The 17,154-nt window shown below is 42.2% G+C and overlaps 1 protein-coding gene across 1 annotated transcript in view; it reads left to right on the forward strand.

Annotated features, from left to right (window-relative positions):
- Positions 1–17,154, forward strand: part of ADGRG4 (adhesion G protein-coupled receptor G4) — an 81,041-nt gene that overhangs the window by 9,789 nt on the left and 54,098 nt on the right. Inside the window, 13 exon segments of the mRNA XM_007462916.1 lie at positions 9,617–10,232; positions 10,451–11,630; positions 11,632–11,880; positions 11,882–12,668; positions 12,671–12,717; positions 12,720–13,095; positions 13,098–13,225; positions 13,228–13,543; positions 13,546–14,130; positions 14,133–14,470; positions 14,473–14,661; positions 14,694–15,006; positions 15,353–15,445. Of these exon segments, the coding sequence (XP_007462978.1) occupies positions 9,617–10,232; positions 10,451–11,630; positions 11,632–11,880; positions 11,882–12,668; positions 12,671–12,717; positions 12,720–13,095; positions 13,098–13,225; positions 13,228–13,543; positions 13,546–14,130; positions 14,133–14,470; positions 14,473–14,661; positions 14,694–15,006; positions 15,353–15,445 (5,217 nt within the window).

The raw sequence follows: 17,154 nt of genomic DNA on the forward strand, positions 1-17,154 counted from the left end.
AGCACAGGTCACTGCCCCCACCCCTCTTCCGGGGAGCCTGTGCAGCCCGCCACTGCCAGGTTCCCGGGATCCAGGGACAATTTCTCAGGGAGAACACACGGCGGGCCTCAGGCTGGGGCAACGTCACGCCGACTTCTGCCGCCGCAGGACCGCTCCGCACTCCGTGCCCCTCCCTGCCCCTGGCCTGAGAGCGCCAGAGCCCCCGAGTCAGCGGCTCCTTTAACCCCGTCCTGTCTGAGCAAAAAACAGACGCCTTCCAGCGACCTACACGCAGAGGCAGGGCCAAGTCGAAAGCTGAGCCCCTGTGAGCTGTGAGAACAAAGAAGAAAAAGGGAAATCTCTCCCAGCAGCCTCAGAAACAGCGGATTAAAGCTACACAATCAATTTGATGTACCCTGCCTCTGTGGAATACATGAATAGACAGCGAATCATCCCAAATTGAGGAGGCGGACTTCTAGAGCAAGATCTATGATTTTTTCCCCTTTTCCTCTTTTTGTGAATGTGTATGTGTATGCTTCTGTGTGAGATCTTGTCTGTATAGGTTTGCTTCCACCATTTGTCCCAGCGTTCTATCCGACCATTTTTTTTTTTAATTTTTTTCTTAATAATTAATTTTAATTTAAAGAACTCTATTATACTTTACCTTCTTTCTATCTTTCCTTCCTTCCTTCCCTTTTTGAGACAACGAATCGTCCCAAATTGAGGAGGTGGACTTGGAGAGCAAGTTTTATGATTTTTTCCACTTTACCTCTTTTTGTGAGGGTATATGTGTATGCTTCTATGTAAGATTTTGTCTCTATAACTTTGCTTCCACCATTTGTCCTAAGGTTCTATCCTTCCCTTTTTTTTTTTTTTCTCTAAATAATTATTTTTTTAATTCAATAACGTTATTATACTTTATTTCATTTTACTGTATCTTCTTTCTTTCTGTATTTTTTCCTTCCTTCCCTCATTCCTTCCTTCCTTCCCTCCTCCCTCCCTCCCTCCTTTCTTTCCTTCTTGCCTTCTTCCTTTCTTTTCTTCTTTCTTTCTTTCTTCCTTCCCTCCTTCCTTCCTTCCCTCCTCTCTTTCTTTCTTTCTTTCCTATTTCCTCCTACTTATACTAATTCTCTCTACTTTCTCTCCCTTTTATTCTGAGCCGAGTGGATGAAAGGCTCTTGCTGCTCCAGCCAGGAGTCAGGACTCTGCCTCTGAGGTGGGAGAGCCAACTTCAGAACACTCGTCAAGAAGAGACCTCCCAGCCCCACATAATATCAAACGGCGAAAATCTCCCAGAGATCTCCATCTCAACACCAGCACCCAGCTTCACCCAACGACCAGCAAGCTACAGTGCTGGACAACCTATGCCAACCATATAGCAAAACAGGAACACAACCCCACCCACTAGCAGAGAGGCTGCCTAAAATCATAATAAGTCCACAGACACCCCAAAACACACCACCAGACGTGGACCTGCCCACTAGAGAGACAAGATCTAGGCTCATTCATACACCACAACACAGGCACTAGTCCCCGATCAATAGCAGAATAAATGAGGCAGAAGAACGGATAAGTGACCTGGAAGATAAAATAGTGGAAATAACTACTGCAGAGCAGAATAAAGAAAAAAGAATGAAAAGAACTGAGGACAGTCTCAGAGACCTCTGGGACAACATTAAACGCACCAACATTCGAATTATAGGGGTTCCAGAAGAAGAAGAGAAAAAGAAAGGGACTGAGAAAATATTTGAAGAGATTATAGTTGAAAACTTCCCTAATATGGGAAAGGAAATCGTTAATCAAGTCCAGGAAGCACAGAGAGTCCCATACAGGATAAATTCAAGGAGAAATACGCCAAGACACATATTAATCAAACTGTCAAAAACTAAATACAAAGAAAGCATATTAAAAGCAGCAAGGGAAAAACAACAAATAACACACAAGGGAATCCCCATAAGGTTAACAGCTGATCTCTCAGCAGAAACTCTACAAGCCAGAAGGGAGTGGCAGGACATACTGAAAGTGATGAAGGAGAAAAACCTGCAACCAAGATTACTCTACCCAGCAAGGATCTCATTCAGATTTGATGGAGAAATTAAAACCTTTACAGACAAGCAAAAGCTGAGAGAGTTCAGCACCACCAAACCAGCTTTACAACAAATGCTAAAGGAACTTCTCTAGACAAAAACACAAGAGAAGGAAAAGTCCTATAATAACGAACCCAAAACAATTTAGAAAATGGGAATAGGAACATACATATCGATAATTACCTTAAATGTAAATGGACTAAATGCTCCCACCAAAAGACACAGATTGGCTGAATGGATACAAAAACAAGACCCATATATATGCTGTCTACAAGAGACCCACTTCAGACCTAGAGACACATACAGACTGAAAGTAAGGGGATGGAAAAAGATATTCCATGCAAATGGAAACCAAAAGAAAGCTGGAGTAGCAATTCTCATATCAGACAAAATAGACTTTAAAATAAGGACTATCAGAAGAGACAAAGAAGGACACTACATAATGATTAAGGGATCGATCCAAGAAGAAGATATAACAATTGTAAATATTTATGCACCCAACATAGGAGCACCTCAATACATAAGGCAAAAACTAGCAGCCATAAAAGGGGAAATCGACAGTAACACATTCATAGTAGGGGACTTCAACACCCCACTTTCACCAATGGACAGATCATCCAAAATGAAAATAAATAAGGAAACACAAGCTTTAAATGATACATTAAACAGGATGGACTTAATTGATATTTATAGGACACTCCATCCAAAAACAACAGAATACACATTTTTCTCAAGTGCTCATGGAACATTCTCCAGGATAGATCATATCTTGGGTCACAAATCAAGCCTTGGTAAATTTAAGAAAATTGAAATTATATCAAGTATCTTTTCCGACCACAACGCCATGAGATTAGATATCAATTATAGGAAAAGAGCAGTAAAAAATACAAACACATGGAGGCTAAACAATACACTACTTAGTAACGAAGTGATCACTGAAGAAATCAAAGAGGAAATTAAAAAATACCTAGAAACAAATGACAATGGAGATACAACGACCCAAAACCTATGGGATGCAGCAAAAGCAGTTCTAAGAGGGAAGTTTATAGCAATACAAGCCCACCTTAAGAAGCAGGAAACATCTCGAATAAACAACCTAACCTTGCACCTCAAGCAATTAGAGAAAGAAGAACAAAAAAACCCCAGAGTTAGCAGAAGGAAAGAAATCATAAAAATCAGATCAGAAATAAATGAAAAAGAAATGAAGGAAACAATAGCAAAGATCAATAAAACTAAAAGCTGGTTCTTTGAGAAGATTAACAAAATTGATAAACCATTAGCCAGACTCATCAAGAAAATAAGGGAGAAGACTCAAATCAATAGAATCAGAAATGAAAAAGGAGAAGTAACAACTGACACTGCAGAAATACAAAAAATCATGAGGGATTACTACAAGCAACTCTATGCCAATAAAATGGACAATCTGGAAGAAATGGACAAATTCTTAGAAATGCACAAACTGCCAAGACTGAATCAGGAAGAAATAGAAAATATGAACAGACCAATCACAAACACTGAAATTGAAACTGTGATTAAAAATCTTCCAACAAACAAAAGCCCAGGACCAGATGGCTTCACAGGCGAATTCTATCAAACATTTAGAGAAGAGCTAACACCTATTCTTCTCAAACTCTTCCAAAATATAGCAGAGGGAGGAACACTCCCAAACTCATTCTACGAGGCCACCATCACCTTGATACCAAAACCAGACAAGGATGTCACAAAGAAAGAAAACTACAGGCCAATATCACTGATGAACATAGATGCAAAAATCCTCAACAAAATACTAGCAAACAGAATCCAACAGCACATTAAAAGGATCATACACCATGATCAAGTGGGGTTTATTCCAGGAATGCAAGGATTCTTCAATATACGCAAATCTATCAATGTGATTAACCATATTAACAAATTGAAGGAGAAAAACCATATGATCATCTCAATAGATGCAGAGAAAGCTTTTGACAAAATTCAACACCCATTTATGATAAAAACCCTGCAGAAAGTAGGTGTAGAGGGAACTTTCCTCAATATAATAAAGGCCGTATATGACAAGCCCACAGCCAACATCATCCTCAATGGCGAAAAACTGAAAGCATTTCCACTAAGGTCAGGAACAAGACAAGGTTGCCCACTCTCACCACTCTTATTCAACATAGTTTTGGAAGTTTTAGCCACAGCAATCAGAGAAGAAAAGGAAATAAAAGGAATCCAAATCGGAAAAGAAGAAGTAAAGCTGTCACTGTTTGCAGATGACATGATACTATACATAGAGAATCCTAAAGATGCTACCAGAAAACTACTAGAGCTAATCAATGAATTTGGTAAAGTAGCAGGATACAAAATTAATGCACAGAAATCTCTGGCATTCCTATATACTAATGATGAAAAATCTGAAAGTGAAATCAAGAAAACACTCCCATTTACCATTGCAACAAAAAGAATAAAATATCTAGGAATAAACCTACCTAAGGAGACAAAAGACCTGTATGCAGAAAATTATAAGACACTGATGAAAGAAATTAAAGATGATACAAACAGATGGAGAGATATACCATGTTCTTGGATTGGAAGAATCAACATTGTGAAAATGACTCTACTTCCCAAAGCAATCTATAGATTCAATGCAATCCCTATCAAACTACCACTGGCATTTTTCACAGAACTAGAACAAAAAATTTCACAATTTGTATGGAAACACAAAAGACCCCGAATAGCCAAAGCAATCTTGAGAACAAAAAATGGAGCTGGAGGAATCAGGCTGCCTGACTTCAGACTATACTACAAAGCTACAGTAATCAAGACAGTATGGTACTGGCACAAAAACAGAAAGATAGATCAATGGAATAGGATAGAAAGCCCAGAGATAAACCCATGCACATATGGTCACCTTATCTTTGATAAAGGTGGCAGGAATATACAGTGGAGAAAGGACAGCCTCTTCAATAAGTGGTGCTGGGAAAATTGGATAGGTACATGTAAAAGTATGAGATTAGATCACTCCCTAACACCATACACAAAAATAAGCTCAAAATGGATTAAAGACCTAAATGTAAGGCCAGAAACTATCAAACTCTTAGAGGAAAACATAGGCAGAACACTCTATGACATAAATCACAGCAAGATCCTTCTTGACCCATCTCCTAGAGTAATGGAGATAAAAACAAAAATAAACAAATGGGACCTAATGAAACTTCAAAGCTTTTGCACAGCAAAGGAAACCATAAACAAGACCAAAAGACAGCCCTCAGAATGGGAGAAAATATTTGCAAATGAATCAACTGACAAAGGATTAATCTCTAAAATTTACAGGCAGCTCATGCAGCTCAATAACAAAAAAATAAACAACCCAATCCAAAAATGGGCAGAAGACCTAAATAGACATTTCTCCAAAGAAGATATACAGACTGCCAACAAACACATGAAAGAATGCTCAACATCATTAATCATTAGAGAAATGCAAATCAAAACTACAATGAGATATCATCTCACACCAGTCAGAATGGCCATCATCAAAAAATCTAGAAACAATAAATGCTGGAGAGGGTGTGGAGAAAAGGGAACACTCTTGCACTGCTGGTGGGAATGTGAATTGGTTCAGCCACTATGGAGAACAGTATGGAGGTTCCTTATTCCTTAAAAAACTACAAATAGATATGACCCAGCAATCCCACTACTAGGTATATACCGTGAGGAAACCAGAATTCAGAAAGAGTCATGTACCAAAATGTTCATTGCAGCTCTATTTACAATAGCCCGGAGATGGAAACAACCTAAGTGCCCGTCGTCGGATGAATGGATAAAGAAGATGTGGCACATATATACAATGGAATATTACTCAGCCATAAAAAGAAACGAAATTGAGCTATTTGTAATGAGGTGGATAGATCTAGAGTCTGTCATACAGAGTGAAGTAAGTCAGAAAGAGAAGGACAAATACCGTATGCTAACACATATATATGGAATTTAAGAAAAAAAAATGTTATGAAGAACCTAGGGGTAAAACAGGAATAAAGACAGAGACCTACTGGAGAACAGACTTGAGGATATGGGGAGGGGGAAGCGTGAGGTGTGTTAGGGCGAGAGAGAGACATGGACATATATATACTAACAAACGTAAGGTAGATAGCCAGTGGGAAGCAGCCGCATGGCACAGGGAAACCGGCTCGGTTCTTTGTGGCTGTCTGGAGGGGTGGGATAGGGAGGGTGGGAGGGAGGGAGACAAAGAGGGAAGAGATATGGGAACATATATATATGTATAACTGACTCACTCTGTTATAAAGCAGAAACTAACACACCATTGTATAGCAATTATACCCCAATAAAGATGTTAAAAAAAATCTGCATGTCAAAAAGATCATTCTGATTGCATTATGGAACAGATTGGAGGGGCCCCAAGAGTAGAGGCAGAATCTAGTTGGGAAGCTACTGTAGTAGTCCAGCTAAGAGACTGATGGTGGCTTGGTCAGAGTGGCAAGTGATAAAGGTGGGGATAACCAGGTGGAGTAAAGAGCTATTTAGCAGCTAAGATCCATAGGACAAGATTATGGATTGGCTATAGCAGGTGAGAGGAAATGAAGGCGACAGAGGGAGAGGGTTTTGGCTTACACAATTAAATGTATGATTCACGGCGGGAATACTGAAAGAGAACCCAGTTTGGAAAGAGTTCAAGTTGGGGCATATTGAGTTGAGGTGTTAATGAGATATCCAAGAGATGATGTCAAGTGAGCAATTAGTTATGTAAATGTGGAGCTCAGAATAGAGATCTAATCTAGAGATATAACTTTGAGATTCATCTGTGTATATGTGTAAGTTGGAATCCTAGATGTGAAGAAACTATAGAGGGACTTCCCTGGTGGTGCAGTGGGTAAGACTCTGCGCTCCTAATGCAGGGGGCCCACGTTCGATCCCTGGTTGGGGAACTAGATCCCACATGCATGCTGCAACTAAGAGTTCGCATGCCACAACTAAGGAACCCGCATGTGTCAACTGAGACCTGGTGCAGCCAAAATAATTGATTAATTAAAAAAAGAAACTATAGAGTGAGAAGACAAGAGGTGCTGGGACCAAGCCTTGGGGAACCCTGATATTTAATCACCAGGTGAAATAGGATGTGTCTGCAAAGGTGATAGCCAGAAGGAGTGGCCAGAGAAGTAGGAGAAAAACCAAGAATGCGTTATGTCATAGAAGTCAACTCAAAGAATATCTTAAGAAGGAGGGGGTGGCCAACATTATCAAAAGCTGTTGAAAGGTCAAGTGAGATGAGGACTGAAAAAGTATCCATTGTATTTGTCTACATGGAGGCCATTGGTGGCCTTAGTGAGTGCTGTTCAGTTGAATGATGATGGCAGAAGCCAGATTACTGTGGGCTAAAGAATGGGTCAGGGGAGCATGAAGACAGCCATTAGAGATCAATTTTCTTTAAAGAAGTTTGGGTGTGATGGCGAGGAGAGTGACAGGGCAGTACCTGCAGAAGGATGTGTTTTTTTTTTTTAATCTTATTTATTTATTTTTTAAAATAAATTTATTTATTTATTTTTGGCTGCTTTGGTTCTTTGTTGCTGTGCGTGGCTGTCTCTATTTGCGGCGAGCGGGGGCTACTCTTCGTTGCGGTGCGCAGGCTTCTCACTGTGGTGGCTTCTCTTGTTGCAGAGCACGGGCTCTAGGCACGTGGGCTTCAGTAGTTGTAGTATATGGGCTCAGTAGTTGTGGCACACGGGCTTAGTTGCTCCACAGCATGTGGGAATCTTCCCGGGCCAGGGAACCCATGTCCCCTGCATTGGCAGGCGGATTCTTAACCACTGCGCCACCAGGGAAGCCCGGGGTTTTTTATGTTTTATTGCAACAGACTGGAACATGTTTTAAATCAGGAGGGGAAGGCTCCTTAGGGAAAGGAAGAATGACTGTTGGTGTCAGCTTTCTGAGACGGTAGCACAGCTAAGTTTCTACCTGATGACTTCCATTGTTTTTTCCTATGAAATAAGAGGAAAGGGTTACTTGATAAACATGTGAGGGTAAAGTTTGAGAATGGGGAAGGTTTTCAGTAGTTATTGCAGAGAGTAGGAGCATAAATTGACCAGAGAAAAGTGGTAGGCTGGATGGGCAGTGTGAAAAGCTTATTTGAGGTTGGTGATCGTGAATTTATAGACATACTAATTCATCCTCCTGTGTGACTGTACCCATCATTACATTAGAATGCAGGAAGAAAATATTGTGAAACTTCTGTTTATATGTATTTTTATCATATTCTTTTGGCATATTTTGAGTATGTTTATAATGTACATAATGTAAATTTATTATACATATGTATACATTATTGGTAAATATATATACATAAATGGTATATGTTAAAGAAATTTTAATCTTGGGGTCCCAGATCAAAACATTTTCAGTTTATAGTACTGAGATGAATAATAGGCATTTGAGAACAGTTAATCATTTTTTGAGCACTTCCTATATGCCAGGTGCTATGCTAAGTATTTTACATGCATTAACCCAATTCTGAAAACAAATTTTTAAGGTTGGTGTTATTATCTCACATTACAGAGGAGGAAATTGAAACACAGAGAGGTTAACTAACTAGTCCAAGATTACATAATGAATAAATGAGGGAGCCAGGATTTAAAAATACATCTATTTGAATCCAAAGCTGGTCCTCCTTTTTTTGGAAGACTTTAACCACACAATCCAATTTCTGTAATAGATATAGGACCATTCAAGGCATCTATTTCTTCTTAAGTGAGTTTGACTACTTGTCTTTCAAGAAATTGGTTCATTTCCCAAAGTTAATCCTCTTACTCAGTGTATTACTCTAGTATGCACCCCTCTTTTAGGAGTGCCTATATTTTTTAATGGAGACACGATGGAATGGATATCCTTCTACCTGTTACTTAACCAGGGCATTATGAGAACCATATATAGATTTTGGAAAGTAGAAAATCATCTTAAGAAAAACCAAGTAAAAAAAAAGAAAGAAGGAAGAAAGGAAGGAAAGAAAGAAAGGAAAAGAAAGAAAGAAAGAAAAAAAGAAAGAAAGAAAGGAAGAAAGAAAAATCAAGTACAGTTGGCCCTTGAACAATGTGGAGATTAGGAATGTCAACCCTCCAGAGCAGGGAAAATCACGTTACAATTTTTTTGTTTTGGCTACGTCCCGTGGCATGTGGGATCTTAATTCGAACCCCGCACCCCCTGCAGTGGAAGTGCAGAGTCTTAATAACTGGACCACCAGCAAAGTCCCCCCATTACAACTTATAGTTGGCCCTCTGTATCTGTGGTTTCTCCATATCTGCTCTTCCACATCCGAGGATTCAGCCAACCGTGGATTGTGTAGTGCTGTAGTATTTACTATTGAAAAAAAATTTGTGTATAAGTGGACCCACACAGTTCAAACCCTATAATTCAAGGGTCAACTGTAATCACATGATCTGATTTATATCTGATACTTATCTCCTCTTAAAAATATGAAAAACTGTTATAGAGCTGTTTCTTAAAGAATTGTCTCTGACTTCTAAAGTTGAATCCAAAGTGACACATACTTTGTAATTTTTCAGTTGTTTCTGAAAATATAGCAATTCAGGAAACAACTACAACTCTTTCACAACAAGTAGATTTGACACCATTCCAAGTTACTGGACTAAAACCACAAAAGACGGTATATTCTTCTACCGTGGAGTCTAAAAGCATGCCTGTATTTGCAACTGATTATACAGCCAGATCGTATTCCAATACAACATCACCTCTGGAAACAATGACTGCACCAGTTTTTTAAAAGACATCCGTAGCTGAGACAGCTACATTCGCAGCAGACATTTTGTCTACATCAGCAGCCATTGCTCTGTCTGCCAAGAGTACCTCCGTAGGCCCTACTGCCAATTCCATGAAAATAAGTAAATTCCCATCTTCAGAGAGCACAAGGACAACAAAAATGGCTGAATCCATTGCTACTGAGACCTTTCATCCAACGGTAGCTACTAATTTTCTGTACACATCTGGATTTACCAAGAGTTCAATTACATCCAAAACTTCAGTGACTAGATCTCAGTCGGCTGTTATGAGGACAACATATTTATTCTCATCTATTGAGTCGACATCCATGTCTACAACATCTTGGCCCAAACACAAATCCACAGGTATGGGGGCACTCCCTATCTCCACAGCTAGCCAGGAGTTTCTTTTTTTTTTTTTTTTTTTGGGTACGCAGGCCTCTCATTGTTGTGGCCTCTCCCGTTGTGGAGCACAGGCTCCGGACGCGCAGGCCCAGCGGCCATGGCTCACGGGCCCAGCCGCTCCGCGGCACGTGGGATCTTCCCGGACCGGGGCACGAACCCGCGTCCCCTGCATCGGCAGGCGGACTCTCAACCACTGCGCCACCAGGGAAGCCCTAGCCAGGAGTTTCTTGCATCTACAGCTGCTGGAAGTGTACCTCAGTCCACGGTGGACCAGACTTCAGCTACAACTACTCACGTTGGGACTGCATCAGCACTGCCACCTGAGTCTGTGCTCCTCTCCACAGCTGTTCCAGTGGATTCTGTATTTCCTAGAAATCAGACGGCATCCACATAGGCAACAACTGATATGGAAATACCCTTTACAGTTTATTCAACGGGGTCTATTGAAATGACGCCTGCGCTAAGAACAGTTGAAACAGAGCCGACATTTACAAATTTCCAGGATGTCTCTTCACCCAGAGTGGAGGGCACAGTATCTACCTCCATGCCAAAAGAGGCCTCTTCCGTGACCCTTTCTTTTAGGACATCCTCTCCATTCACCAGAGCTCAGAGTGTACAGACAGTTATTGATGCTGAGACTACACATGCAGCCTTGACTACTGGGATCACACTTGCACCTACAGTAGCTGAAACTATGCTTTACCCCACAATCACTGGGCCAGTATATACCCAGAATACACCACCCGGTGGTGAAAACATGCTTCCTCTGATTTCCACTAGATCAGCTTCCACATCCAAGGTGTCTGAGTCTGGTCCCACATCAGTAACTGATGAAGGTAACCATCTATCCTCCACCAATGAGATCATTTGGACTTCCAGGCCAGAACAGACCCTGTTGACATCAGCATTCCATGGGAGTACTTCTAATACAGAGCATTCATCCACAACTGCTAATATTATCATCCAACCAGAAGCATCCACAGAGAGTGAGGCCAGTACCACCGCTGATATTACTACCGACAGATATACAGCAGTTCTATCCAAATTGACATCTCCGTGGTTAGCTAATTTCTCCACAGTTTCTGGAGCCACATCTGTAACCAAACTGCCTGAGTGTAAACTTACCAGCTTACTACTAAAACCCATCTCTATGTCCACAGTAGCTGGAAATGAACTTCTTTCAACACCAAGGGAAACAGTTGTTCCACCAGTAGATAGAATATCTACCCTTGCTTATGTTGAACCAAATTTTTGTACTGAGGAGAGCGCTTCTGAGAACACGCAAACAGAGACAAATGGCACAATTGCATCTGGAGAGACAACAGCCCCTGTTGCAGAGTCTGCAACAGCACAAAGATTCAGAACTGCTGTGACAAGGAAAGAAACCACTTCCCATTTTCTTAAGGGAAAAATCGACTGTAGCAGCGACAACCGAGGTTTCTCCATTTGCAACGATACTGGAAGCAACAGATGAATCTGTTTACCCCCTTCCTGATATGGAGAAGCTGACTACCCGATTGGATAATACAACTGCAACTACTGAAGCGAGAGAAAGTTGGCTTTGTACAAAATCGGTGAAAACCACACCTAAGAATTCACCTAATGGAACTACAGAAATCTTTAGTTCCACCCACATCTACACAGCACCATTGGACTTCAGAGACTCTACCTGAGGGGAATCCAGCTCCATCTCCCACTTCTGGGAGCACACAGACATTTTCTGAACCCCTGGGTGCTTCCACCACAAGGATACTGAGGACGAGTTTTGGCACTATCCCTACAGACAGGGCAGCTGTGTCCTTGACTGCTGGTGCCTTGTTTCCACAGCCTATAGCCATGCATTCCTCAGCAACCCCTGTGCCTATTACCCTTGTGTTCTCACCGCCGGTTAATGTCTCTGCTGTCACCTCTACGGTGCTGTCTGAGGAGACTAAGGTTACCCTGCCTGGGCCTTCTACATTGGCCAGGGCTTCCTCCACATCTCTGCCCTCAGATATCTCAACTCTGTCATCAGCTGCAGTGACCACAGCAACGATGCCGCCATTGGATCAGAGCACTTCCACAACCAGCGGTGCTGTGCCTTCCCACAGAGACTCCATCCACACCACTTCAGAGGCCACAGGGATCTCTGTCAGGATGACACCCACGGTGGTTCCCTCTCTGACAGAAACTCTGGTCCCCTCTCTGAGGCCTCCCACTCCTGTGGCAACTAAGGCTGAGACCACCATTCTGTCCCCCTCAGCTGACACAGTAACTCCTTCCACACCCACTCTTGGCTGCTCTAAAGCTCGCCCTGACAACACTCCTGTTGTGTCCTCCACTCATGTAACCTCAACTGTGTCTACACCATTGGCAACCCAACCCATAGCTCAAGTGAAGGAGACTTCTACCCCTGCTCTCAGCTTTCCATACACTTTCAGTGGTGGTGGACATGTGTTAGCTTGGCTACCGGCACCACAGACACTTCCATTGTTGATGACACCATATGCCCTCACACATCTCTGCCAACAAGCTTATTACTTGACTCTATGGCCACATTTCTCAATCTTCCACACATCTTGTAAACACACTGGTCCCCACCTTATTAGTGACTGACATTTCTACCTTATCTTCTGACAAGGAGCAGATGACCACCTCCCTGGGAAAGACCCCTAGAACTCTGAGGGTGACAGAAATGTCCTCGTCAAAGAATCCTCTCATTTCAGACTCCCACAGTACTGCATCCTCGGAAATAACAGACACAGGATTTGCTGAGGCCACGAAAATTTCCAGTCACCAAACACATTCGCTTTCAGAGACTCCGTTTGTGACCCCCACCTAATGAGAGTGTCCAACGTCATCTCCCACTTCTGGGAGCACGCGCACACTCCACCTACCTCAACAGCAGATGTCCACATTTCAGAAATGCCTCCCAGTCTTGGGAGAACAGCTCTCCCTTCACAAGCTCTGACAATGACCACGCTTTTGTCTCCTGAAAAAGAGAGCATGAGTGTGCCCTCTCAGTATATGCTCCCAGGACTGAGAGAAAGGTAGCAAGCACTACCTCTGTGACTCACCCATTCTCACACCGCCAGGATGCTTCCTCTGCAGATACCATAACTTCTGGGACAACCAGGATATCAAATCCTGTAAACAATAGCACAGCTCCTTCACACTTGCTTTCATCTAGGACTCAACCAGAGGTGTCTTCAGTTGCCTCTCCTATTTCTGAAAGCACACAGACCTCCCCTGAGACTCCGTCTCTGTCCACAGCTCGACTATCTAATGGCAGTTTTACAACTATGTCTCCTGACAGGATCGCTACAGCCCTTTTGCTCCAAATGCACCTACAGCGCTTCTTGGGAAAACCGCTATGGCAACGTCCATTCCCATCTACCAGAGGTCCCCACGGCCAGTTAGTGTCCCTGCCTTCACCTCCAAAAGCGTTTCTGACCCTCCCACGGTACTAATGACTGAATCTTCTAAAACAGCACTCGCAGATGGTTTGAAAAGTCCTTCTGTAGCCACTTCTGGGCCTGTGGCTGAGATGTCCTCAATGTCAGCTAATGACTCTGCGCTTCCACCTTCTGCTGTTTCTTCTGACGCTTCCACAACAGGTGGGTCATTCTATACTTAATTGTCTTCAGTTACCCCCAGGCCTTCTATGACCGTGCAAACATCGACGTTGGATGTCACACCTGTGACATATGCTGGGTCTACTTCAAAAAGCACCGTGGCTTCCTGTGCTTTCACTACGTCAGAAATAACCGAGGTGTCCTCCAGGATCACACCTACATCCTTTTCCTCCCCAACAGAGCCAACTTCTCCTGTGAAAACTATCCCGACCACTATAATGGCTGCGTTAGTGACTACATTCGTAAGCACGCCTGCCTCTCCTCTGCTCAGTTCTAAGAACATGAAGCTATTTCTTCCATTCCAAAGACCACATTTTCACCATTTCTATCAACAGCACGACAACCATCACAACGATATGAGGCCACCACTCTGGGCATATTCTCTGGGATTACTAATAGCTCTCTGTCTACTGTAAGCAGTGGTAAAGTAACAGTTCTCACAAATACTTATTACAGAACTGCCACCCCTGAAAGTGTGCTTTCACGTACTCCCTCAGAAAATCCCCACACTTCCTTGAATATTCAGGTTTGCCCCTCTTTGACTGGCTTTAAGAGCACTCCTGGACCCACAAAAAGTGTAAAAGCCACCACTTACCATTCTTCAAGCACAGAAAAGACGACTCTTCCTTGTCAGAAAATACTTCAGCAGCCGGGACAAAAGCTGCCACGTCTGTGAATGCACCTGTTTCATACCCTCCCTGGATTCCATCCAGTACAGCTCCACCGTCTTTGACATCACTTCTTTTTTCACCTCAAAGTACTGAAGCCGAGTTCTCTACTCCAAAGACTTCTTTTCCTCCTACACCCCAAATGGTTACTAATGGTTGGATGGTTGAATTGACCACACCCGGTCTATTGGTGCCGTGCTTCTACCTGGCCCTACGACAACAGCTGCATGGAGCAGAAGCCCAGCTGCATCAGCATCCCCGACATTAGTTCTTCCTAAGCCCCCACAGGACTCCGTTCTAAATATAGCCACCACTACATCCACTGCTACGGGAGCCCCATTTCCACTCATACCCACTGGAGTAACACATCCTTCTACAGCCACTGTGTCTTCACTACCGTCTTCCTCTTTTGAGACAACCTGGCCGGACTCCACACCTTCCTTTTTATCTACGGAAACTTTGACTTCACCTATTGCTGTTAAGTCCAAAGGCATGTTCCGCAATATGTGTGGCATCACAGAATGCATGCACAATGGGATGTGTGTTCTCCAAGGGAGCCAGTTCTCTGAAGGCAGAAAGGTAAAAAGAAGGGTACAGGTATTTCTTATTTATTTATTTTTGCGGTACGTGGGCCTCTCACTGCTGTGGCCTCTCCCGTTGCGGAGCACAGGCTGCGGACGCGCAGGCTCAGCGGCCATGGCTCACGGGCCCAGCCGCTCCACGGCACGTGGGATCTTCCCGGACCGGGGCACGAACCCGTGTCCCCTGCATCGGCAGGCGGACTCTCAACCACTGCGCCACCAGGGAAGCCCTAATCTCCTTATTTTTAATTATAGTTTCCTTCTACAATATTGAAATGAGCTTCTCTGTCTTTGATGAAGAGCTAAGGATCCCTATTACCAGGGTTGTAAAAGAATTTGCAAAAAATTGGTAAATAATCTTTTGAATATTTATGCTACATAAAAAATCCGTGAAAAAAAATATGACTGAGTAGATTAAAACTAGGCTACACTTTTTTTCTACCCATAATACATTTCACAGCAAATTGGTTTTGATTATTTTTACTGCAAATTTATCCACTCTGTAATCAACACCATGAGGATGTATGAGGTCTCTCTTTCACAGTGCAAATGCTAAAACCTTTTATGGGATGTTATTATTTTAATTGGTTTAGAACTCGTACATTTCCCTCCACTGACATGAATTCTGGGTCTTTGCCAAATTTCCCTATTTGGGGAACCTAGGAGAGCCGTGATAACATAGCGTATGCCATTATACTTAAAATATTTTTGTTTTCTGCATTTTCATTTCTTCTCTCTTTTACATAAGAGATGTTTCAGTTATCCTTACATTTTTCTGATAATAAGAGTAATACGTAAAAAATTCAGAGACTAAAATCTGAAACCCAGAAGGTAAATATCCTCCCTAATATCGCTTCTTGTATTAACTCCTCTTACCAGTTTAAAGTATATTCTTTCAGATTTTTTTCTATACATGTAATAACAGTGATACATGTGTGTTCTTTTACAACAGTGATACATGTGTGTTCTTTTACAAAAGTAATTAGAATCAGTAATTACGCTATTCTGCAACTTGCTTTCTTTTCACTTAACCCTGTATCTTTGAGCATATTCGTGCTGGTAAATATAGATCTACCTCATATACTTTAACAGGATTTCGCTGGATGGTTGTATTGTAGCATTTCTTTTTAATCCAGGCATCTTTTGGTGGACATTTAGGTTGTTTCTATTTTTTTCTCTATTTGGAAACAATGCTGACCATGATGCCCTTGCAATAAATTTGGGGGGCACTTGAGTATTTCTGTAGGATAAATTCCTAGAACTGGAATAGCTGGATCAAAGGACATGAATATTTCACATTTTAATAGCTATCACTAAGTGACCTCCCACCAACAGTAAACGATGATGTCTGTTTCCCCTCTATCCCCATCAGCATTTATTTTCAAGTATATACGACATGATTATAAGTGCTTGAAAATGGGCGGGTATATTCATCCACCAGGGCTGCCATAACAAAATATGATGCACTAGGTGGTTTAAATGACAGACTTTTTTTCTTTTTCTTTTTAGTTGAGGTATAGTTGACTTACGACACTGGGTCAGCTTCGGGTGTATAGCAAAGTGGTTCAGTTATGTATATATTATTTTACAGACATTTATTTTCTTACAGTTCTGGAGCTTGGAAGTCCAAGATCATGGTGCTGGCAGGGTTGGTTTCTGGTGAGGCGTGTCTCTTGGCTTGCAGATGGCCACCTTCTCACTGTGTCCTCCCACATGGCATTTTCTCTGTGTGTGCACGCAGAGAAAGAGAGATCTCTGGTGTCTCTTCCTCTTCTTATAAGGACACCAGTCCTATCAGATTAGGGCTCCGCCCTTATGACCTCATTTAGCCTTAATTACCTCCTTAAAGGCTCTATTTCCAAATACAGTCACATTAAGGGGTTAGAGCTTCAACCTGAATTTTGGGGGGACACAGTTCATCCCATAACAATAAGTGAAATGTAAATTGAAAAGCTGAGTGGAGAGATGGAGATGTTGAACCACCTGAAATAATGAGTGCAGCTTAATGATCACATCATCTCAGGTAACTTTGCTGGGTTAAGAAAGAGCAGCAGGAA

Source organism: Lipotes vexillifer, unplaced genomic scaffold (genome assembly GCF_000442215.2).
Source record: "Lipotes vexillifer unplaced genomic scaffold, Lipotes_vexillifer_v1.1 scaffold481, whole genome shotgun sequence".
Taxonomy (NCBI): Eukaryota; Metazoa; Chordata; class Mammalia; order Artiodactyla; family Lipotidae; genus Lipotes; species Lipotes vexillifer.